The sequence below is a fragment of the Urtica dioica genome, chromosome 7, assembly GCF_054948205.1.
Source record: "Urtica dioica subsp. dioica isolate 48M chromosome 7, U.dioica_male_clone48M_v1_H2, whole genome shotgun sequence".
Taxonomy (NCBI): Eukaryota; Viridiplantae; Streptophyta; class Magnoliopsida; order Rosales; family Urticaceae; genus Urtica; species Urtica dioica.
In genome coordinates this window covers 40,716,258-40,741,573 of record NC_142762.1, presented here as the reverse complement: position 1 = coordinate 40,741,573, position 25,316 = coordinate 40,716,258, and the positions used below count along the sequence as shown (strand labels likewise).

Genomic DNA, 25,316 nt, shown 5'->3' with positions numbered 1-25,316 from the left:
GCGAAGTTGTGGTTTTTGTATAATTAATTTAAAATTGACTAATAGGTCAAACCAGCCGTGATATTGTTAAGAAAATTAATAAAAATAATAAATTAATTAGAATTGATCAACTTTGATTAACTATTAACGAAAAAACTTTGATTGATGCTAAACCAAAATTACTCCAAATTCACCATTTAATTGGTGTATAGAGCAAAAATTCTACTAATGTTTTCGACAGATTTTTGGCAACAGAAAGAAAGAACTCCTCTTGGTCTCCATTGATGGAATTTTTTTTATTGTGTTTGATAATCAGATTCTATGTATTATGGTATATATTTTGTGTATTCTATCCTATTGTGATCGAATTTTTATGCTTTGTACTTTAAAGTTGTAATTTCATAAATTTGTTTACACAAATTTGCAATTCAGATAAATGATAAATGAAGAACTTCTACTGCATACTTCTAAAAATATTTATAACGATATCCCTATCATACAAGTTGTATAACTAAATTAGTTACATCACCAAACTATGATTTTTTTCTCAATTCAAATAATTCAAGAGGCAATTAGGTTAGTAGTTCGATAACATATTTTTATCTTAAAAAGTAGCACAACTTTCATTTTATTAAAAAATAGCCTTCCAGCCTGCAATAAATTGAATTAACCAAAGGGTTAATTATGCAGTAACGTTAAAGAAGGTTCCATGGACTATTATTAAGGGCGATTAGTAGGTACATTTTATGTATAACTTGCATATTCAAGTTCAATACTAATTTTACAACCTTATTACGAGCATAACAAAAACCTCATTGCCATATATGCCATTGGTTGGCTTTTGAGACTGACAAACATATAGAATTACAACAATTATCTGAGATATAAATTACTCTTAGATTGTGGTAGAGTATTGATTGTGGTGAAAATAACTTTGTAGTCACATCATCTTCCTCTTGATAATTCCTCTTGATAATGAGTAGAGTGCGTTCTCAAGTGCTCCTTGAAGCAGCACACACTTGTCTGTTTGTCCTTTATGATACACGAATCAGAGTGAAACTCAACAAATACATCATTCTCATGTGTTAATCTTGATATGCTAATAAGATTTTTCTATACTTGTGGCACTCGTAGAACATTGTTTAGCTTCAATTTTCTCACATAATTTGATTGCAAATTTGTAGATCCAATATGAGTGATATCAAGGAATTTACTGTTCTCAACCGTGAGCTTCTCATAGCATGTGTACTCCGAGTTCGTCTGCAGGTTTTCAAGCTCTGATGTGACATGATTGGTTGCTCCAAAGTCGGCGTACCAGGAAGGATCAGATACAGTCTCAGGCTCGACAAAGAACGCAACCTTGTTGTTGTTGAAGGACTTGTTGTTATGCAATGCCATTAGAGTTGAGCCTTGGAATAGCTCATCGAGTTTTCTCTAGCAAGCCATAGCGACATGACCTTGCTTCCCGTAAATTTGGCATGTAGGCCTTGAGTTGGAGCCACGACCTCCGGAGGAGCGGCCTCGTCCTCCTCTGCCTCGAGATCTTCCACTTCCTTGAGTGTCGGAGTAGTGCGCCATGGCTCCGGGGTAGTTCGCAGATGCAGCTTGGACTTCGACCATGGTGTGAGCGTTGAGTTGCTTGATTTGAGACTTTGGTGAGTGCACCATTGCAAGAACCTAAATTGTCACATCTGAGATTTGACCACCGATGTGTTGGATTTGTTGTTCACCACTGCGATGATGACATCACATTATGAAGGCAGTCGTATAAGAATTGTAAGAATTAGTTCATTATCGTTGACATCGCTTCCGGCGAGAAAAATGGTATCTGCGATTAACTACATCTTGGCGAAGTAGTCAACGATCGGAAGATTGTCTTTCTTTGTGGATTGAAGTTGAACAGCAAATAGTTGTTCAAACGCAGTCTAGGTTCCATGAAAGGTGCGGATCTTCGTCACAAATCTGAGGATGGTGGTGGATAACGAGGAGAGAATCCAGCTCAAGAGCAATTGATCGTCATGCATCCATTGGAAGAACTCTAGATTTTGCGTTTTGACGATCTTTCCTTGATCGTCTAGGATGCAAGGACTTCTTTGGGACAAGCTTTCTTTCCAAAGAAAAAGCCGTCGATATTGTGTGGCCTATCACAACATTAGGACTTGTCTTCCCCAAACAGAGTAGTTATCCTTGTCAATCTTGACAAATATGGCGAAATTGAGAGTATGAGTGAAGTGAGAGCTTGAGGTATGCCTGAAGATCTCTGATGACGATGAGGACATTTCGTCAAACGCCATTTGTGCTTGCTTTGATACCATGATATAAACTAAGTATCAAGTACTGTAAGATAAAATCTGTTTGGCAAGAGAAAACTTCATTGCTTAATTGTGTTTGCACATTGATCTTCAATTACATTATATACAATATTCATTCTCGAATTTGTCGTAACCGCCTAGATTAATAGACAGAGTCAACTTACAACAAATTTTGTTGACTCTTCTGACTCAGCTACTCTATCGATATTGGGCTTGGGCTTGCATTCAACGACTTGGGCTGTGGTCAGGTCATATCTCTATCAATAGCAATCATATTTGTTCATTGTTAACATAAGTCCTTATATTTTGATAATTTTACAAATGTATCCCTTAATTAATATTTTGGTCTACTTTTTGCATCGGACATAAAAATAGTGCACATCATCGTAGTTGTTTTTTTTGTTACCATTACATCATTATAGTTATAAAAATATATTAATTTGTCAACAAAGTTTTTATTAACTTTTGTTTGCAAACCTACCAAAAAAAAGAGCATAATAGAAATATATATTATCTTATTAGTTTGATTAAGAAGAAATATAATATATAATATGTATATATATATATATATATATATATATATTATATTGATTTTGATTATTCTCGATCATTTCACCTCCATTCTAATCCATCTACATTGTTATATTTTAACATAATTTAGGATCCATTTTGCATCCAGAGAAGGAGGAGTAAGGTTGTGCAGCTCCGGGTGTTGTGATGACTCAAACCTCCGCTCATTATCGACGAGGTCACGAAGTAGGCAAAAAGTGTTAGGAATCATGAAAATAAAATCGTTAATCAAAATTGTAAAACATCCAAATTTTAATCAAAATTGTACAACATCCAAATCGCGTAAGGGCTTTTATAGTTCTAAAAGAGATATTATTTACAAAAATAAAGTATTGTTTAATTGGATTTTATGTAACGAATAAGTTATTTTAATAAAACCATTCGGCTAAAATTAACATCGGTAATTAGCTATCTAATTTTGATTGAAAAATATTTGGTCGGACATTGACCCATTTTGCATGTTTCCTCTTTAGTGTTAAATATACTAATCGGTAAAAAAAAAAAAATTATAGTTGGACTGATTTTGTGTGGTTACTCTTTAGTGTGAGTACACTAGGGAACACAAGAAAAACACACTTTCTCTCTTGGTGGATTTCTCTAGCTTTGCCGCCGTCGTTGCGTCATCGGGGCATGGGGAGTCGCTCACGCGACTCCGACTCGAGGGCGGGCGTTTACTTTGCTTTCACTCATGATGAGAGTTTCCTTTTCGGCGACCTTCCTCACTTGAAGTTTACGCGGTTGCTAGATGAGTGATCCTCATTTCGTCTCGGCCCCGACACGACAACCGGCTCTCTCTTGGAGTCCGGTCAAGTCACAATTCTAAATCGCTGTCTTTTCGGGGGAGGGGGGGTGGTCGGGGATCCGGATCAAATATGAGATCGGAGACCGGATTGGTGTTATTCGGTGTTTGGATTTGGGTTTGGTCTCTGGTTTTTAACGTCTTCTCTCTGCTTCAAATGGGCTTCAATAGTCTGAGCCGGCTTTGAGTGGACACTGTCTCCAACAGTGTTTTAGGTGTGCTCTATATTTTCCTTTGAATGGTGTGATGCAGATTAGGTTGAGGCGAAGTCCGAGTGGTGATTGATTGGGAGGAACGTGGCTGAAGATAGCTTGGGTGGCTGGGTGTGGTATCGCGCTTTTCTTTGTTTTATTATATGGTTGTTTGTTTGGATTTTATTTTGCTTAGTTTCTAGTGCGTAGTTAAGTCTGGCTTCTTAAGGCTTAGTGTTTAGTTTAAGTATACTATATGCTAGTTTTAGTTGGATGTGAAGTTAGAGTTAGATAGACAGAATGGTGTTATATTTTTAGAAGAAAAAAATTTGGGGTTTGGTTCTGTCTAGACTCTTGTCACGTTCGTAGTGCTTCGAGAGTTTGAGGTTGACAATGATTTTTAGCGCTTGACTGTTTGGAGGCAGTGTTATTGCTCGCTCATAGAATTGCAGAAGATCTCTGTTGAAAGAGATTGAAGGAGTTCGTAGTCGAGATTGTTATTTCGTTCAGAATAGATCTTTACCCCTTTTGTTTGCTTTGTCCGTGTTTTGCTTCTCTTTTTCAACTTAGGACAGTTTTTATTGTTTGAGGGTCCGATTTCTATCCTTGATTATTGTATGGATGTAGCTAATTCTGATTGTTAACGAGATTTTCCGTTAAAAAAATATAAAATAAAATAAAATTGGGACACACAAGAGCCACCATGTTATTGCCTTAGGAAACTTCTGTATTCTAGATTTTCTAGAAGGGAAAAAAAAACCAAGTCAAGTCGAAGACCCGAACTTTCCTGGCTACTAGGGGTTTAATTAAGTTTGATTATTTGACCAACTCAAACGTGGTGGAACATTTTAGAACAAGACAAATAGTCAACTTAAACTCTCTTTCCTTCATTGCCTCTCTTCTCTTGGTCCAAAACTTGCAACGCATTATTTTAGTAAACATTGAATTAGTCTCTTATAGTACTGCACTTTAATATTTTAATACTTGTCACACATATACGAAACTCAGACTCCACGTCTTGGCGTTTCTTACAAAATATTATTAGCGATTTTAGTCCATTTTCAATGAATTTTATTACACAAGGCAAATTTGCGCTTCAGAGCACGCTATGATGTGTAATTATGGGATTACTGTTTTGTTAACGTCGTTTTAATTTTTAACTTGAGTTCAAGAATATTTCACAATGATAGAATTTACCCGGTAGCATGTTACATAAATTATTATTTTGTTTGAATGTTCTTTATCTGTCAAAGAGCCAATGATCCATCAGCCTTCCTTAAATTGAATCCCTTGTTTTAATTTTTTTCTATTTTTATAACTCTTGCTTTATTAAAGTTTAATAGTATTTGAGAGTATGAATAGTGTTTATTTTATGCCAGTTTTGAAGTAGCGTTGAAAAGTTAAAACGTAAAGAACTCGTGGCAATATTTAGGCTGTAGGATGGCGTACTTTTATTTGACATGGTGTACGGTGATTTATAACTTTATACTGCATTAAGAATATATTAATATACACATTTATAATATAGAAATATTCTCCGAGAGTGGTTTGTAAAGTATACTAATATTCGATAACTTCGTTCTTAATCTTTGATCTAGATAGTCAATTTTTCGTAATTGCAAATGCTAATAAATTCGACGAGTCTATAAAAGTCTGCCACGTTATTGAAACATTTATATCAATTTTCTATTCAAATTAAATAATACGCCTTAAGATTAGCGGGATAGAAAGGTAACAACTGAGCAAAATTTGTATTCTGTTTAGTGATAAAATGATTTATTATCTGCCAAGTTTGTCGCTACCATAAAGTGTGTGATACAAGAGAATAATATGTGGCAACTAGTTAATCGTTGTAATTTTTTTTTTTTTTTTGGGGCGTGATGGCCTATTTTAACCGAACATCTGTACATATAATAAATAAACATATTTTTGTATAGTTTATTTAAAAAAAATGCTTATCACAGTTATTTTTTCAAGTTTAGTATACGTTTCTATCAAGATTGTCTATTAATCTATCTTTCTCGTTAATTTTGTTTCATTTACTCATGTTAATATGATATATGTATATATAATATGTTGTCAATATTATATAGCCCATATGATATATGTATATATAATATGTATACAAGTTGTCAATATATATGATTTGCCAAAATTAACTAGAGAGAGTTTGGTATATAGCCCATCAAATAAACTGTATAATTAAATAAAAATGATATTATTGACTAAAATTAAATATATATATATATATTTTGAAAATAGCAAGAAGCTTTCATTAAAAATCGGTTAAAATACCCATAGATACAGAAGAGAAATATCTTAATATAAGATACACAACAAACCTAAGTCGAATAGAATCTGACACTAAGTACAGATAATCGCTCATCTTGTGCGTGCTTCCGTCGAGGAGAAGAACTAATGGCACACACTCATTAAGCTCTTTCAAAATACCCTTAATGGTTGGTGGAAAGATTCACTCAATCGAGATCCGACGACCTTTAAGAAGATAAATCTTCAATCTGTACAGACAAAATTTAACAGAGATCCCAAATCGAGATGGTTGGCGACAACTAATTTGTCCCCAATGAAAACGACAATGCAACAACAAATTAAAAAGTTTGCACATATGAGAACCGTTATTAACAACAAAAACCCAAAGAAAGTCTTGACATTTGATTATTCATGGGAATGACACAAACACACACAAACACCTTCCTTTGCTCATCTTCCGGTCCGAAAGCCCCAGCGAGACCGAAAACCCACCAAGGATCCCTGCAGCTAACCGGACCATCACGCATGCGCCAAACTACAACCGAGCGCCGTCTTCGTCACGAAGCCGAGCCGACCTACGTCGAGAAGAACGGTCGTTCAATCACGACAGCAACCAGAGAAGAGCAGGGGAAAAGGGATGCGAAGCCGCGAGGTGACGACCCAACCACGGTCGGAGTAAAGAGAAACGTCAAGATCTGGAAAATTGTGGATGCAAAATCAAAGAGAAGCAAAACTAAATAAAAGAGAAAAAGTTAGAGAAACTAAAAGGCTCCCTCCAGGTCTGAGCTCACCACAGCGGCGGCGTCCAGGCCCTGGAGGTGCGGCGGCGGTAAGAACTCTAGGGCGTACTGAGACTTTTTTGTTCTCTGCTAGAGAGAGAAAAATAGGGTTTTTATTTTTATTTTTAATAGCACTAAAATTACATATATATTAGCAGTGAAGTGCAGGTGACATTATTAATCAATATTACATGATTTAGGATAACTAAAATGTACAATTAGATGTTTATACTAAATGTACAACTAAATGTTTATACTTTATAGTATACAAAAGTGTACAACTAAATGTCTATACTAAATTATTACTTTTTTAATGCATGAGATATAAACTAGGAAAATAATATGCGTTTTGTCAAAATTCACTTCATATCAATATACTTTTTTAATATTAAATATGTAACTCAGATTGTATTAACTCGGTACATTATTTTCTAATAAATACAGAAAAACTTTATAACTTATCACTAGATTTTTTAAAGACTACAATCAAATTATCTTCTCCAATATTTTTTTTTATTTGTAGTCATATTATTTAGTGTTTTTTTTTTTTACTATTGAACGAGACGTTATGTAATAATAAGGTATACAAACACATATTGATACTAGCGAATAACATCTTAGACACGAGACATATATTAAGATAAACCCTCATTTTGAGAGTTTTTTTACTTCCAAAAGGGAACTCTAAACTCTCATCATAGAGGTTTCAATAGTGCACCCTCATATTTGAGGGTGCACTTTTTGGATCCTAAAAAATCATGGTTAAATTATTTATTAGTCTTATACTTTATATAAGTTACTAAAAATTACCTCATTTTTCAAAATTTTGATAAAATATTTTACTTTTTGGTACGTTATGATAAATATATTATAATTTAGTCTTTTTAATTTAATAATTTGATTTTTTTTTTCTAGTGGATGAATAAATAAAATCATAGCACATGCTATTAATATTAAAATTAACATAAAGTAGTACAATGGTAATATAATATTAAATGCATTAAACCCCAAAATAACAAAATAAATTCGAGTAATTGTATAGTTTTACAGTAGGAAAAATGGTATGAAATAGCCAATTCAATCTATGACTTTTGCAAAATAGTCATAGTTTCATTAGGTATAACAAAATAGCCAATGGAGAGTACTATGACTTTTAATCCTGCCTCGATTAATTTTAATCCAGCCTTCATAAATGCTTATATTCTGTCTTTATAATTCGTTGGGATTAAATTCAATCCAGTCTAAATTAATCTTATTTTGGCTAGTTTCAAACTATGACTATTTTGTAAAAGCATAAGTTCTATTTGGCTATATAGCCGCTTGACCCTTTCAAGTATGTTTTATTATTATATATTTTTCAAACACGGTTCTACATTTTTTTAACAAACACGGTTCTTACACGGAGACAAGAAGCTTAATGATGAATAAACGAATAAATAAAGACTGATGTATATTAATTTGATTGCTGTGAAAACTTTATTTTTGAACGGAAATTACCTTATAGTGCGCTACCACTTATTACCAGTACTAAACTATGATTTCAACTCATATATACAAATCCATGACATAAATGAAAATGTACGCAAGTGATTACATATTCAATTGCACAATTGGTACGATAATATATAGAGCAAAGTTTTATATATAAAGAAATAATAGAAAAGGGATGGGTTACGTAACATCAATTTTTATTTTTTAATTTATAAAAATGAAACAATACCATGCCAATCACAATATATTTGCTTAAAAAAATAACATATACCATTTCGTCAGCATATATCTGTAACCAAACCATTATATATATTTACATTTTTTTTTAAATGTAGGTAAACAACTAGCGGCATTTTATCAATTTAATATAAGTTAGAAATGCATATAATTAAAGTTGATATGCGAACCATTATGTTAATTTTAATATAAGGATAACGATAATATAAAGAATAAAAGAAGTGAGAGTAGCTAAAGTTACGGTAGTCAAATTTTAGATTTATTAACTGTTTTTGTTACGATTAATGAGATTTATTATTGTTTTTGTTACTGTTAATAAAATTTACTGTTATTCTTTTTACCATTAATGAGATTAACTGTTGTTTTTATTACCGTTAAAAAGATTAATTATTGTTTTGTTATTGTTAATGAGATTTTGTTACCGTTTGTTCTTGTTACCGTTAATTAGATTAATTATTGTTATTGTTACCATTAATAAGATTAACTATGAGATTGACTGTTGTTTTTGTTACTCTTAATAAGATTAACTATTGTTATTGTCACCGATATTGAGATTGACTATTATTTTTGTTACCATCAATAAGATTAACTGTCATATTAACTATAGTTTTTATTACCCCTGATAAGATTTATTGTTGTTCTTGTAATCATTAATAAGATTAATTATGAGATTAACTATTATTCTTGTTACAGGTAGTTAGATTGATTATTGTTCTTGTTACTGTAAATAAAATTAATAGACAAAATTATATTATGATTAATTTTATTTATTCTAATAGTTAATAATATTAATTGTTAACGGTATTATTGAAATATTAAAATATCATTATATTAAATTAGCTATTCTACTAAATATTTTAATAATTGAGTTACAATTTAAAAATAAGAGGGCAATTTAAGCCAGTTACTTAGCTCAGTCTTAAATAATAGTCATATGCCATAAAAACTTGATCGAATAAATACATAAATTATCGATTAAGTTTTTATGCTGTATTATACGTGACTAGATGAGAAAATAAAATAATATTAAAGTATAATACTCCAAAATCGAAGTGAATCTAGAACTGAGAAAGTCAGTGGAGACAGTTTGGCCACAAACCCGGGACACATTGGGCAGTTCGTCACCACATGACTCGAATGGCTCGCACGCAATGGCTTCACCGTAATTATCCCACAATCACCTGACTGTTATCGTAACATTCAACGCACGATTTCTCTTTCTTCACCACGTGTCACAGTCACTCCCTTCACGCCAACAAAGCCCCGGGTTGTACAAAACCACCTCAATTTTCCATTCCGTCAAACATCATCGCAGCCGTTGGATTAGATTCCCCGACACAACCATGGTTGAGTTAAGCTAACCGCACCTACTTTACGAATCTCCACTCAATATTACAACTTAATTACGATATACCCCCTCATTCTCTCACCTATAAATTCGCGTTCCGAGACTCGTTAGGTTTGCCAAACCAATCCCTCAAAGTGCCCTATAGAGGAAAAGAAAAGAAAAGAAAAAAAAGAACTCCCTCTCTCCATCCTCTCTCTCTCTCTAGAAGCTAATAAACACAAATACAATTTCTCTCTCTTCTGCAACTCAAATGGCGGCTTCGTATTCCTCGAGAGGCAAAACGAGATCCAGTGGACCTGTGCTCCGATCACTCTCGCCGTGCGGTAGATTCTATTCGCCGCCGTCGAATTCCTCCATGGCCTCATCTTCCGCGTTCGCTTCCTCAACAAGCTCGAGCTTCTACTCCTCCGGATCGAAGTTCTTCCTCTCTCACGACGACCACCACAGCACCAACCGGAATCACAGCCACTACGATAATCACCGTCCGAGCTCGCCGACGCGCGTCAATATCTACAACCAGTCTTCGTCAAAATCGAGGTCCGTGCGGTTTTCAATCGATCACCGTTCGATCTCTCCGAACCGGTCAATCGCCGTGAGGAATCCACCGCCGGTAGCGAAGAAGACTTGTATGTGCTCTCCGACGACTCATCCCGGCTCTTTCCGGTGTAGCCTCCACAAGAACATGTCCTCCGGCGGAGGCGGTCACAGTGGAGGCTCGTCGTATCCTCAGAATCGCCTCAACATGCGTAGGTCGGCGATGACGAACTCCGTCGTTCGTATCGCCGGAGTCGAAGGCGAGTGGGTGAAGAGAGCTCTAACGGCTCTGATTCGTCCTTCGTCGCACCAGCAGAGGCGAAGAACAGCTTACCGACCAGCAAGGAGTCGCCTCTCGATAATGTCCAGAGCCGGAGACATTTGATACCTCATCACCTGGTTTTGTATTTTATTTCACAGGTTTGTTCATTTCCAGATCGAAATTAGGTTTCTGATATCAGATTCCGACGGGTGGCTCGGAATCCGGTGAGTAGTAACCAGAGGAGGTTCTTATTCTCCCTATTTCTCTCTACAATGGAACCAAGCGACGGTTGTTTGGTTGGTAAGTCTGTTCGGTTTGGAATCTGAGTCGAAGGCTTTTCATCATCGGTTATGGCGATCGTGGAAACAGAGTTTTGCAACTTTTGAAGATCTTCGAAATCCTTGATTTTTTTTGCGACAGGACTGAAGTGATATAGAACACACAAAAAAAAAAAAAAAATCCATTGTATATATCTTTCGCTTATAGAAGCATATTTCGGGGTCGCCAAAATCTTTAATTAGCTAAAGAGTATTTGCCAAAAGAACGGAATCAAGTCTCAAAATCTGTGATAAATGAACATGAGGACAATAAAATATAATCAGAAATCGGTTCAAAGTCCGATCAGTTTCAGATCCATTCACCGTTCCGTGTCACATCGTCAGATGTGAGTTCAGCGTAGCCGTAACCGTTTCGTCCGTGCCGTGCGGTTATTTTTTGTGACGTCCGTTACGTGACGTCCGTCGTGTTACCCGTTGGGTTCGCCGTTAACGCGTTACGTGTTGCTTCGTTCCCGTCAAGGTATATTTTTTTCCGTTTGTTCGTTGGTTTCGGTGAGTTATTATTTCCGTTTAATTTTGTGTGTATTTATTTTTATTTTCTGACATGTATTTTTTTGGCTGTTATGTTTGCAGGTGCAGTGGGGCTTGTGTGCGTCGGTTAGTCAAGAGAAGGACTTTTATGAACTTTGAAAAACTTGAAAATTTTTGCTTTGACTTTTTGGACAAAAACCGGAGCTAAAACTGCGAAACTTAGGGCGGTTGAAAGAGACAAGGACAAAACAAGAAATAAAAAAGAAAAGAGAATAAAAGAAGAGAAGTTGAATAATAATAAAATTTAATAAAGTGGGTGGTCATCGAGGAAATGAGGAATACTCTCTCTCTCTGGTTATGTCTAGAAAACACAGGCTGGCAAAAATAAATTTGAACTAGTTAATGCTATTACGAAAACTTAAAGGCTGGAATATAAATTAAAGTAATTTGTATAGGGAAATTGGAAAACTATACTCGAATAATGGTAATAGTGTACATATGATTACTTTTCCTTGAATATAAGAATATGCTTTTTCCAAAGCATCTTCTAAAGGAAAAAAAAGCGAAAAAAAATATATTTGGACTGAAGGTGCTCGGGTGTATATGTGTGTATTGCTTGCACACTATCATCGCATCATCAACGAAACAATGTTTGTGTTTCGAGCGCTTCTTATTAGATGTTCTTACAAAAGTTTAGAATGTCGGAAAACAATGTAGGGATTACTAAGCAATGCATGATTTGGTGATGAGTGTGATGCTTCTTAATGAAGTCCTCTAAAGAAAATCAAACTTGAAAACTTATTTGGCGAGTGGCTAAGCAGATAGCTATCAAGGGACAAAAATAGAGTTAATAGCGATAAAAATAAATAATGTTTTCATAATATCATATTAATATATCTATCGACGGTAAAAATATATAATGTTACGTTTTAGTTGTAGCGTAGATACCTAGACTGTTAAGTTGTATGTAAAGAGAGAGCCTTAAAATTAATGAGAAATTATTACTTTCTCTTAAAATTAATTAAATATTAATTATCTATTTTTATAATACAAAAAAATTCAAAATAAAAAAACTCCTCATAAACATTCAAAAATCATATTTTTCTTCAAATTAATTAAAAATTAAATATATCTTTTTAAATACAATTTTTTAATAATTTTTTCTTAAAACTAATTAAACATGATTTTTTTTATAATACAACAAAAAATTAAGGATAGTTTTTCTTAAAAGAATTAATATTGATTATATGCTTTTATAATACAAAATTTTTTTATCACTAATTTGTCTTAAAAATATTTAATCATAATTTTTTTTCATCAATGATGAGAGATTTTTTTTCCTATGATTTTTATTGGATTATAAAATGATATAATTAAATTTTATTTTTTTTAAGAAAAAGTTAATTTTTTTGTATAGTAATGAAGAAAAGTTTGTATTAATAATTATTTAATAATATTTATAAAATATTAATTTTTCATTAATTCTGAGGCTGAGTCATGTGTCTTTCCATCCAACTTAACGGTCTAGGTACCTATGGTGCAACTAAAAGGTAACATTAAGTATTTTTGCTGCAAAAAAAAAAAGATTAAATATATAAGTATGATTTTGAGAAAACATAAAGTATTTTTGCTGCTTTTATAAAATTTGGCCCGAAAAATGGTTGAATATTTAAAAAATAAGGAATAATATTTTCGAAGAGCTATGACGAGGAGGTTGAGAAGATGCTTGAGCGAAAAGCTTGGTAAGGAGTAATGCAAGAAAGATGTTTCCATTTGGGAAGTCTATTATTAATTGGAAGGAAAAAGACTACAAGAACTATCTCTACCTTGGTAACTAGTGGTTCAAAGAATTTTGATGTCAAGTTTCAAATTTTTCGAAACATTGTGCTGATTTCTTGGCAAGAGAACCAATAAATTTTGATTGAGTGGGGCCGGGAAGAATGACATGTTTATAGCCTTAGTGAGTTGGGACAAGATTTGCCTACCCTAGAGACAAATAGGCTAGGCTAGAAAAAATATGAAAACATGAACCTCGCTCGTCTTTTAAAAATCACATATCTGGGACTTGTTATTGCACATAGAAGAAACTTGTAGACACGGTTAATTATGTGTTAATACTACCAGTACATGTGTTTGAAATTAAATTTTAACAATGAAAGATTTCATAATTTTTTTATTACATAATCGATAGTGGAAATCAGGTGAATGTCATGTTGGACTAATGGTGTTTTTCAAATCGACAAATTTGAGAGGAGAAGTCGATATAGCAGCATTTTCTAACGATGTGTAATATATTCGATGAATGCCAATATATTAGATTGGAGATTTGTGTGGGCGAGACCTAATCGATCAAATGTAGCAAATTAGGGCTCTCAAGAAATCAAGCGACAATTTGTTGTGATTGATAGTGACGAAAAATGATTGATTAAATGTAAAATATGCTCTGCATCATATTCCGGGAGCTTCCTTCTATATATGAACAACCACATGTGTTAGGAAATGTGGTGGTTAAAGGTCCAAGAGTGGATAAAACCGTACATATGGGTGGTGCTAAGGATTGCTTCAATCTAGGTCCTCTCCTTGTCGAATAAGCGTTTATCGACCATGAATCTTGTCGAAGCTTTGGCAAAGACATCGAGACAACACTAATTTGTATTTCACGTGTGAAATGGTTTGCAAGCTTTGATTCGCCGAGGGACTTGGGTATATTTAGGTTTGGCCGAAAAATACGGAGAGCATAATGGTATTGATAAGTTTGAACTTGGAGCTAAACAAATTATAATGTATGGAGATGAATTTGTTATATGAGCTTCGGCAGCTGTGGCGAAGCATTAGATGATATATTTGTTAAGCAAATCAAATTAAGAGAGTACGAGCACGATGGGTGATGTTTCAGCCTTGAAGAGCAAACCTTCATTAGTCTGAGTCACACAGAGCCGAAGATGAACTCCATTTGCAGAGGAAGTTGTTAATAAGATAAATATTTATCCGACTTACAAACGTAAAAAAGCGGCAGATGAAATCGTGGCTTAAAATTGTAATGGTGAGGCTCGTAGTCCAATTATGATGGATTAAACTCAAAAGCAAAGTTATCGCAGATTTATTTGGTTGCGCTATCAGTAAAATTTCATAAATTAAAGCACATCGTCAAATAAAGTGCTTGCAACTGCATAGTCTTGTAATAGATATCACTTTCTTTAAATTGTAAATACGAACAATTTTATCGATAAATTATGTCAACGGACAAATCAAGCTAAATATTCAAATTTTTATTATTTAGGATATTTTTTATTATCTTGGTTTGGGATCTTGTTTTTGCTGGCGATTGAGTCTAATGAAAAGAACATGTTTTTATTTATTTTTTATTTTTTAAAAGAAACGAACAATTTCGTAAAAGAAACGTAAATTCAGTTCCGGTTTAATATTTCAAGTGGTGGTCCCTTATATGAACCGAAAGCTAAGCAAAGCCGAAAACTTAAAACCCCCCTCTTTACTATAATATATTCAAAGCAATTATACATGTACCCATGTCGAATAATAACTGTTTCAATAAAATCCTTAAATGCGATTCATTGATTGAATAAGTATAGAACTACTTGACCTTGGCAATTTGAAAACAATCATACCACTCCACAATATTTAACTAGGAAAGAAAAAATACAGTAACAGTGGTTTCAAAAGAGAAAAATAAAAAGACCGAAGCGAAAAGGCTTTACCTTGGGCCCTTTAATTGATACGTGACAGCTCATGGCTCCTCTGACTGTACAGAACGTGACGTGATTAATTATTTTTCTTTTCTTAAAAGTTGGCAATCTGTGGGATTTGCTGATAGTGTGACCCAGGCGGTTTTTTTTTTATTGTCGTTTCTGATAGTACCGTTTCTTATCCGTTACTCACAAGTCACAACCCTAACGGGATAAACATTACAATTTACAAAGTGCTATATAGTATATACACAATACATCCGTGACTCCACAAATCCTAACGGATAATACATATCCTAAATGAATAGTGTCGTTGAAATGATCATTATAGTCCAGAACAAATGAAAGTTTCCAGTATTGATTGTGATAGTTCACCACCAAAAGTAAAAAAAAAAAAAATGTATCATATCTTATTATATCATATTCTTATCTGATCTTATCCTTTATATCATTTTATTATTTTTGACATTTGTGATTTGTCATTTCTTTGCAGTTTTTGGGTTCCCTTTCCATAATTTCGAACCAAACCCACGAATTTAAATGGGCTGTTGAAAATAAGGCCCATGAATGACTTGGGCTTGAAGTCAGTTCAGTTTAAGGCTATATTTCTCTCCAATCGAGCAATATTTCCCAAATCGTCTTCTTTTCCTCTTTTAACGTCCGAAAGTCCCGCCATGTCTCTGCTCCGACGATCACCACCGTCGATCCGACGCTTCGATCCCCGCCAAATTCACGGCAGTGCTCAGTATTCGTCCGCTTCGCCGGTCTCCGCGGCGTCTAGCTTCGAATCCGGCGGCGGCCAGGAGAATCCCGGTCGCGGATCTTTCCTGCGATGGGTTTCAGGTATTGGAGCCGGTTCGGCCCTAGGTCTTCTTCTCTGGTCCTCGTCGAAAGACTCCGGTTTCGATTTCTTCAATTTTCCGGCCCTATCGTTCGCCGACGCTCCGGCTCTGCTGCAAGACCGTCCTGCACGGTCGTTTTTGCATAAATTGTCTTTGCCTTTTAATAGCGCTAATTTTCTCTTTGGAGGTAAGGCTTGATTGTGATTTTTTTTCCTGGTCGGTTCTTGGGAAAGTGATTTGAAATGGCGTATTGTTGCGTGATTGATTGGTTGATTGTTGCAGAGGCATATAGGAGGAAGGTTTTCTTTAACTACGAGAAGCGCATAAGGTTGATGAGCCCTCCTGAGAAGGTAACATTTTGAATTCTTTTATAAGGATCGCTTATCAAATTAACTGCGTAATCAGAACCAGTCTGATTTGGAAATAGAACCGTGATATTATTGTACGATCGATGTGCAATTTTCTTTGAACAAGTACCAGGAATTTTACTCTGCGTTTAGCTACATTGATGATAAACAGAAACACTATTGTGCATATTGTTTTGTTAATTTATTTATCCCTTCTACCAGATGAAATGATGGGTTTAATTGTTTCTTTTTTACCTTACTTCATATGATTATGAAATAGTCATCAATTACAGTAGTTGCTTGGTCTTCGTATTTCTTCTGGGCAAGCAGTTTAGCTTTTTTCGCTTTTTGCGTGTACAAACTTATTTAAAAAATTTAATTTTTTTTTTCGCTCGAAGGTTTTTGAGTATTTCGCATCATGTACTACACCGGAAGGAGAAATACTTATGACTCCGGCGGATCTTATGCGGGCAATTGTTCCTGTGTTCCCACCGTCCGAATCCCACCGTGTCAGAGAGGGATATCTGAGAGGGGAAAGGAGTTCTGGGGAATTGCGATGTGACCCCTCGAAACTTTTCATGCTATTCGACGTAAATAATGATGGTCGTATTTCTTTTAAGGAGTAAGTTGCGACTGGTGTACAGTTCATTATCATCGCCCATTCCATTCCGTTTCATCGTATACGTGGATTGATTTTTTCTATCTTGTATTGATTGGTTTGGTACACTAATGTTTATTTATCTTCCTCTCTTTCAGGTATATATTTTTTGTAACACTACTTGGAATTCCAGAATCAAGCTTTTCTGTTGCATTCAAAATGTTTGACATTGACAATAATGGGTAGTTATTTATTATTTAAAATAGTTATTCAATATCTGTAGCACATTGTTATATAATGGTCACAGAATAACCTTGATCAATTGGATGGAATCCATTCATTGAGGAACTTCCTTGTTTGCAAGGCTTTTCTCGAAGCATTGGATTTGCGTTTCTGCCTTAGGAAGGTTGTAGCTTTAGAGTTTGAAAACAAAAAACTATACGAACGAAGCTTTTAAGTGAAATGATATATGATTTGTTTAAAGTAACGCTGTAGCTTAGTTGTTTTTCTTCCCTGCTCTAGATTGGTGAAAATGTAGCTAATAAAGTAGAGCTTGTAAGCTAGTACATGTTATGATTTACGATGCATGTTCTTTTGTAGGGCAATTGATAAGGAAGAATTCAAGAAAGTAATGGCTTTGATGCGATTACAGAACAGACAAGGCGCTAAGCACAGGGATGGGCTTCGAACTGGATTTAAAGTCAGTGGTTCAGTTGAAAATGGAGGTCTCGTTGATTTCTTTTTTGGTAAAGATGGAACAGATCGCCTGAAAGTTGAGAAGTTTGTCAAGTTTCTTGTGGAATTACATGAAGAGGTAGATACTCCATTTTCTCACTTAGTTCAGACGTTTGATATCTTTGACCATTATATTTGTCACATCTTGTTAACAGAATTCATTTTGTCTGAATTTAAATATCAATAAATCATTTAGATTTTTTCTTGTCAAAGTTTGATGGACAAGTAGAGAGGGTTTGCTCAGGCGATGAAAACTTCACTATGTGTGTGGTAATTAGAATCTCTTAAGGGCTTAACATGTTGAGCCTATGAGCAAAACTGATCTGAACTGGTGGACTCTAAAACACTTGGGCGATCTAATCACTTGCAATTACAGAATAACAGGCCTAATAAATCGATTTTATTAACTGCAATTGCTTACAATCAACGTGTTATCAGACAGACTACATGAAAATTAAAAAATCTAGGCGATCGCTTTCTATACGTTTGATCTTTTTAAATGATTACATGTTAGATTCAAAATTATCGGCGTTGAATGACTGTTTGCATTCTCTCTTCTTGTAGATATTGAGACTAGAGTTTGTTCACTATGATTACAAATCACGGGGAGATATATCTGCAACGGACTTTGCGCTGTCCATGGTTGCTTCGGCGGAGATGAGTCACTTGAGCGGTTTGCTTAACCGGGTCGATGAATTGAAGAACGAGCCACAGCTTAAAGACTTGCGCGTCACGTTCGACGAGTTCAAGAGTTTCGCTGCACTCCGGAAAAAATTGCAGCCATTTTCTCTGGCTCTGTTCAGTTACGGAAAAGTAAACGGTTCCTTGTCACGAGAAGATTTCCAACGAGCGGCTTCTCATGTATGACAATCCCTAACCTCACTTTACCTTTGTTCATTGAATCAAATCTGATTATTTATTTATTTATGATATAAACAGGTTTGCGGCGTTGAACTCACAAACAATGTGATTGAAATCATATTCCACCTGTTTGATGCGAACAAGGACGGAAGTCTAAGCATAGACGAGTTTGTTCGGGTTCTACACAAAAGGGAACGAGACATGGGTCAACACATCGATAAGGGAATAGTGAACTTTCTGTTCTGCTGCCGAGATTGTAGCTCTAACAAGTAAAACCAACCATAATTGTATAAAATTGCTTCCTTGATTACAAGAAACTCTATCAAAGTAGTAGTAATACAAAGCTGTTTTGTTTGTGTGTAAATATATCTATCAAATTACTACAACATGCTCTTAGTTACCTATCAGGTGTGTTAATGCCATCCTTGTCCTCAGTTTTGATGGCTTTAAATTTCAGTCTTGCTTTTTTGTTGAATAAATTTAGTCAATTGAGTCAACTTATTAACTTTCCCAGCAATAAAAAAGTAAAAACAATGTCAAAAAGGCTTTTTTCTAGCCCCACCTACACAATCACTTTCGTATTCGTAAATATAAAGCTAAGATTGGTACACTAAATGTGACTACTTTGAAAGTGAATTCACACAATAATGATGAAGAAAATATATTTCCCTCGAACTTAGAAGAGAAAAAAACCATGACCATTCACAAGTAAAAAGGCTAACCACTATTATCACAAGAGTTATATCTTACGTATTTTCAGAGTTAAAATAAAGAGAAGCATTCCTCGTGGGGTATTTATTTCACAGAATATACTCTGTTTGAAGAAATAAATGGGACCCACCGGGATTTTTTACGACAGAGAGCAGAAGAAAAACAATAAAAAGATTCTTTAGGGAATTTGAATTTTTTTACAGGTGGAATTAGATGTCGGAGAGCAACTGTGTTATGGGATGTCTTGTTTTATTGGCAACTATGCACACTTTCGTTGGGCGCGTGAATCTACTCTCTCAATAAAAAAAATTCCTCTTTTATTTACTTTTATTTTTTCGCTCTTCCTAAGCTCGCTGTAATTGTACTCCATGGAATTTAATTATCTTCAATTCACAGACTGACATATAGTCATATACATAATACATATACAGTTATACGCAACAAACTTTAGGATTTTATTAAATTCACTTTAATATTAGTAACTATTAATAATGGCGGTACTTCTTCCAGACCCAGTTCACATAATAATTTATTTATTGGTAACGGACGAGGATGGCGGTGAAAGACACGCGCGCAGAGGAAGGTACGACCGACCATGGAAATGGAATGGAAGCTCAAAAAGTTGACCGCTCTGATTGAAAAACCCTAGGAGAGAGAAAAACCGCGTGTCGTCTTCCATGAGTATTCGCAGCCAAAACGCGAATCCTGGAGTCTCTCTCACGTTATCATTGTGAATTTAATTAATCTCGAAGACCGAAATAGCAACGCAAACCAAAATCCCATACCAGAGCAACAACAACAACAACAAACGGATTCCAATTCACAACAACAGTGCGTTCGTTTCTTTCTCTCTATCTCTCTTTTTTGGCTAATTTGTAATTTGGTGTTTGTCTTCTTTGCTTCGTTTGTAGCTTCTTCTTCAAAGGATTGGATTCGCACAGTAATTTAAAAAAAAAATTCATTTTCTGTATTCTTTTCTATTTATGTCTGCATGTACGTCAAAAGTTTCGATTTTTTTTTTCCTTCCTATCTGCTCCGCCGCGTAAACCTTTATCTTCTCCAAATTTCATTTGCGGGATTTTGTTTCCATTCCAAAGCTCTGATGAGATTACATGTGGATTGATCGATTGACTGAGTAAATAACATGGCTTTCTAAATTGAAGCTAGCTAAACAGGCATTCCTCGAACGACCATGGGAAAACCAACTGCGAAGAAGAAGGACCAGAATCACCAGAACCAGAACCAGAACCAGAGCAACGAGCCTCAGAGGCCCGTGAATGCACATCCGAAGCCCAACAGCAAGAAGGCGAGCTTCGACGAAGACACGGCGATGTTCATCGCGATGTCGCAGGAGCTGAAGGAAGAAGGGAACAAGCTGTTTCAGAGGCGAGACAGCGAGGGAGCGATGCTCAAATACGAGAAGGCGCTGAAGCTTCTCCCGAAGAGCCACATCGACGCGGCTCATCTCCGCAGCAACATGGCTAGCTGCTATATGCAGATGGGGCTCGGAGAGTACCCGAGAGCCATCCGAGAGTGTGGCCTCGCCTTGGAGGTCTCTCCCAGGTTCAGCAAGGCTCTTCTGAAGCGGGCCAAGTGCTACGAGGCCCTGAACCGCCTCGATTTCGCGCTCAGGGACGTCCAGGCCGTCCTCGCCTTCGAGCCGAATAATCTCAGCGCCTTGGAGATCTCCGAGGGGCTGAGAAAGTCGATGGCCGAGAAGGGAATTGTTGTGGACGAGAAGGAGATTCTGGGTTTGGGGGCGGATAATGTCGAGATTCCTAGCGCTGCGATGCGTGTGAAGAAGAAGAACAAGAAGAAGACGGGCGAGAAGAGAGCAGAGGAAAAGGTGAAGGAAAAGGTTAAGGTGGTTGTGATGGAGGAGGGTAATGGTAATGGTAATGGTAATGGTAATGGTAATGATAATGATGATAATAAACCCGTTAGTGTTAAAGATAAGGAAGTGATTCCGAAGACCCTTGTCAAGGATAATAAGACCAAAGGTAAAGCGAAAGCGAGGAAGAAGCCTGTGGTCAAGGTCGAAAACCAGGCTTTGAAGAAGACGGTTAAGTTCGTGTTTGGGGAAGATATAAGATGGGGTCAATTACCGCTGAATCGCAGCATGAAGTCGGTGAGGAATATTGTCAAGGACCGGTTTCCCGGCTTGAAGGGCGTTCTCGTCAAGTACCGGGACCAAGAAGGCGACCTGGTCACGATCACGACAGTACACGAGCTGAGGCTAGCTGAATCGTCGAGCGATCCTCAGGGGTCTTTCAAACTGTACGTCTCCGAGACCAGTCCCGACCAAGAACCGGTCTACGAAGGAGCTAGCGACGACGGGGAAGAGCCAAAGGGAAGCCAGAGATCGAGCGAAGCTATGGAGAACGGAGGATCGGAGACGGAAAAAGGGTCGACCACGTGCGTCGAGGACTGGATTCTCCACTTCGCCCGGCTCTTCAAAAACCACGTGGGGTTCGACTCGGAGTCGTATCTGGACCTCCACGAGCTCGGCACGAAGCTCCACTCGGAAGCCATGGAAGATTCTCTGACCGGCGAGGACGCCCAAGAGCTCTTCGACATGGCCTCCGACAAGTTCCAAGAGATGTCGGCTCTCGCGCTCTTCAACTGGGGGAACGTCCACATGTCCAAGGCGAGGAAGCGAGTCTCGTACCCCGAAGACGCCTCGAGGGACCAAATCCTCGAGAAGGTCAGGGCCGCGTACGAATGGGCGAAGAGAGAGTACGCGAAAGCGGAGAAGAGGTACGAAGAGTCTCTGAGGCTCAAACCCGACTTCTACGAGGGCTATCTCGCCCTGGGCCAACAGCAATTCGAGCAAGCGAAGCTGTGTTGGTACTACTCGAAGGGCACGAGGAGCGAGTCCGAAGCCGGGGCTTCCTCGGAGGTCATCGAGCTCTACAACAAGGCCGAGGAGAGCATGGAAAAGGGAATGCTGATGTGGGAGGAGCTCGAGGAGCAGCGTCTGAACGGAATCTCCAAAGGCGAGAAGAACAAAGCTCAGCTGCAGAAGATGGGATTGGGACACCTTTTCAAGGAGTTGTCCGGCGAAGAAGCCGCCGAACGGGCCTCGAATATGGCGGCCCAGATATACCTCTTGTGGGGTACGTTGCTGTACGAGCGCTCGGTCGCGGAGTACAAGCTCGGCCTTCCCACTTGGGAAGAGTGTTTAGAGGTCGCCGTCGAGAAGTTTGAGCTTGCCGGGGCTTCTCCCACGGACATTGCTGTTATGGTTAAAAATCACTGCTCAAATGAAACTGCACTTGAAGGTAAAAGACTCTTGTTCATTTGCCTGAATTATTTTTTTTTGGGTTTTTAGCAATCAGTCCTTGTTGTACGAGTGTCATTTTTGGTCCCGAAATAGCTTTTTTTGGAGAAAAATGATCTTCAAACTACTGATTTTTATTTTTATTTTTATTTTTTTTAAGTGTATGAAATTCAACACCTAAACAGGTCAAGTTCGCTAACTTTAACTTGTTAAATTTATGAGATATACTATTTAAATAGTATTCCAACCCTAATCAGCTGTAAATAGATGATGAACAATATTGGATATTTAGAGTGAGATTTTGCTGTAAAGGCACTTTTTAAAATATACAAACCAGTTCTTTTAAGTTTGTAAATATGTTTGAGCATGTTTAGGTGTTGGACTTCATCAAGAAAAATGTTTCATATGTTTACAAAAAGGACAAATATACTACAAAAATTAATAGTTTGATGATCACTTGGAGCCGCCCTTAAAAATGTTTCAAAAATTAGTTTAGTGGAACGAAATGCCACTCGTAGAGACTAAAGCCCACTTTTTTGTTTTTTGTTTTTGTTAATTTGGCAAAGTTTCTTGGAGTAATATTATAATTGGGAATGCAGGGTTGGGTTTCAAGATTGACGAGATAGTTCAGGCGTGGAATGAGATGTACGATGCTCAGAGGTGGCAGTTTGGTGCTCCGTCTTTTAGGCTCGAGCCTTTGTTTCGGCGCCGCGTTCCCAAACTTCATTCCATGTTTGAGGAGCTCTTCTAGATTTGCTTCGTTTTTCCTTTCTCGGCCCAACCTTCTGGGAGCTACCCGGTTGCAAGCTTGGATAGGTAAAACTCGTCTCTCTTTCCATTTCTTCCAATTCTTAGCCAGCATTTATTTTCATAAAGTTGAGATCTAGCACAAATAGTGTATCTTTCACTGCTACTAGTAGAGTTTGATATAGAGTTTTACATATATATATATATGGGTAGAAAGAATCTATTCATTTATGTGATTCTTTCGGTACAAGTAGAGTTTAATTGGAATAGTACTCATGCTTTCCGATGCCTTGCTCAGTGACGCTTTGAATTCGTTCTAAAGTATATGGTTTACTTGTTCGGCTTGAACTACAATGATCGTCTGAACTTTGTACATTCGGTTACTGAGAAGTAATAGTCTGGCAAATGATTTCTCTTGTTTTTTAGTTTCATATCCAGTTTTCTCTTCTAACTCCAGTTTTCTCTCTTGGATTTTATTTTTTTGTTGTAAAATTGTCCAATGGCATATTGCTTTTATTTATGAATTTCTGAATCCACCAAAGAAGGATGTGCATATATATTTTCTGTTTGATTTTGTGATTGCAGGTCCTTTCTTGTCTCCATTGATTGCTGTGTTTTGCTTTTTGGCGTGGTGTTGCTTTGGGAGCAATAGAAAGTTTGCTTAGTTGGTCTTGTTTTTGGTGTGAGACTTGCTCTGCTTTGGGTGATTGCTTTTTATTTTCTTTTTCTTTTTCTCTTCCCCTTATTTTTGTGGGAATTTTTCTTTCCATACAAGTTCTTTCACAGAATAGTATTCATCACAGTTTGAGATAGTGGGTATATGATTGATTTTGTTCGTTTAAGACCAACAAAAAAAGAAAAAGAAAAAAAAGAAAGAGAGAAAGAAAAAGTGTCGATACATTATACATGTCAGTGCTTGTAGATTGTCAGCCCAAACAATTTTTTTGGGGATCTTTGGAAACAATAATTCATTTATGTAAAATGTGTTGTTCTTCAAGGGGTTGATAAAACCCCTGTATATATATTATAAATATATCTATGTATGCATGTACACAATTCATATTTGACTGAGATAGGGTTGATCTTGGATTGGGAATAGAAAACAAGAATCTTTACTGCAGAATAATTTTAAAAGTCAATGATAGGACCATTGCAGAGGAGATTCCAAAACCAGACTATTCCTAGCTTAGGCTGGTCTAAAAACAAAAGGGTGTTCTAATAAAATAACTAGAAGCGAAACTTTGAAAATGACATGTTATTTAAAGATGATGTATCCTAAATAAATAGCTGAACTTACCAACATCAACTAATAAAACATTTCTGTTGGGGCTTTGTAATTATCTTACGAACTAATTAATCACAATCAACCGATTATATTAAAAATCCCTATATTATAAGTTCGCAGCATATGATGATCGCATTCAAACGATTCGCTCTTTAAAATAAGAACATGAGTATTTTATTAAAATATTCATCCAATGCCATTATTTTACTATATTTTATTTATTTATTCAGAAAGTAGAAAAACAATGGAAATGAAATTTTTTTTTGATCATACTAATCAACTAGACATGCTTTTATTCATACTCGTTCACATGTGTTAATGATTTACCATATGATTTCTTCTTGGGAGTTCCACATGAATAATTTAATATATTTGATGTATTTATTTTCTTTCTAAATCAAAATTAATTGAAATGGTTGTTGATATTGACATTTTTTTATGAAATTTGAATTAAAACATTGAAATTATTGATTGTGAAATTGTGATTGAAATTGAAAGCTTGTGCAACCCCCTGATATTCCAAACACTCATGCCAGCCAAACTTTAATTAACAACTTTGTAATTAATTTCTGTTAATTTTTAGATATTTGTTTGTATTTTGAGTGCTTTGTGTTATACTTAGCG

At 36.1% G+C, this 25,316-nt stretch overlaps 3 protein-coding genes across 4 annotated transcripts; all 3 read left to right on the top strand.

Moving 5' to 3' along the window:
- Window positions 1-10,098: 10,098 nt before the first annotated feature.
- On the top strand, window positions 10,099-12,678 carry LOC149391620 (uncharacterized). The gene is made up of 2 exons (XM_089620161.1): window positions 10,099-11,571; window positions 11,685-12,678. The coding sequence occupies exon 1, from the start codon at window positions 10,228-10,230 to the stop codon at window positions 10,894-10,896; it is 669 nt and encodes a 222-aa protein (XP_089476287.1). The 5' UTR covers window positions 10,099-10,227; the 3' UTR covers window positions 10,897-11,571; window positions 11,685-12,678.
- Window positions 12,679-15,914: 3,236 nt separating this feature from the next.
- LOC149391619 (calcium-binding EF hand family protein) lies at window positions 15,915-19,120 on the top strand. The gene is made up of 7 exons (XM_089621143.1): window positions 15,915-16,315; window positions 16,411-16,478; window positions 16,874-17,097; window positions 17,232-17,315; window positions 17,674-17,887; window positions 18,373-18,669; window positions 18,748-19,120. The coding sequence occupies exons 1-7, from the start codon at window positions 15,961-15,963 to the stop codon at window positions 18,940-18,942; spliced, it is 1,437 nt and encodes a 478-aa protein (XP_089477269.1). The 5' UTR covers window positions 15,915-15,960; the 3' UTR covers window positions 18,943-19,120.
- Window positions 19,121-19,883: 763 nt separating this feature from the next.
- Window positions 19,884-24,438, top strand: LOC149391618 (protein PHOX1-like). Of its 2 annotated transcripts, none has more exons than XM_089619233.1 (4): window positions 19,884-20,211; window positions 20,548-22,661; window positions 23,260-23,476; window positions 23,993-24,438. In XM_089619233.1, the coding sequence occupies exons 2-3, from the start codon at window positions 20,573-20,575 to the stop codon at window positions 23,409-23,411; spliced, it is 2,241 nt and encodes a 746-aa protein (XP_089475359.1). In that variant the 5' UTR covers window positions 19,884-20,211; window positions 20,548-20,572; the 3' UTR covers window positions 23,412-23,476; window positions 23,993-24,438. The 2 variants fall into 2 exon arrangements, with proteins under 2 accessions (XP_089475359.1, XP_089475358.1); XM_089619232.1 differs by having other exon boundaries at window positions 20,544-22,661.
- Window positions 24,439-25,316: the final 878 nt, after the last annotated feature.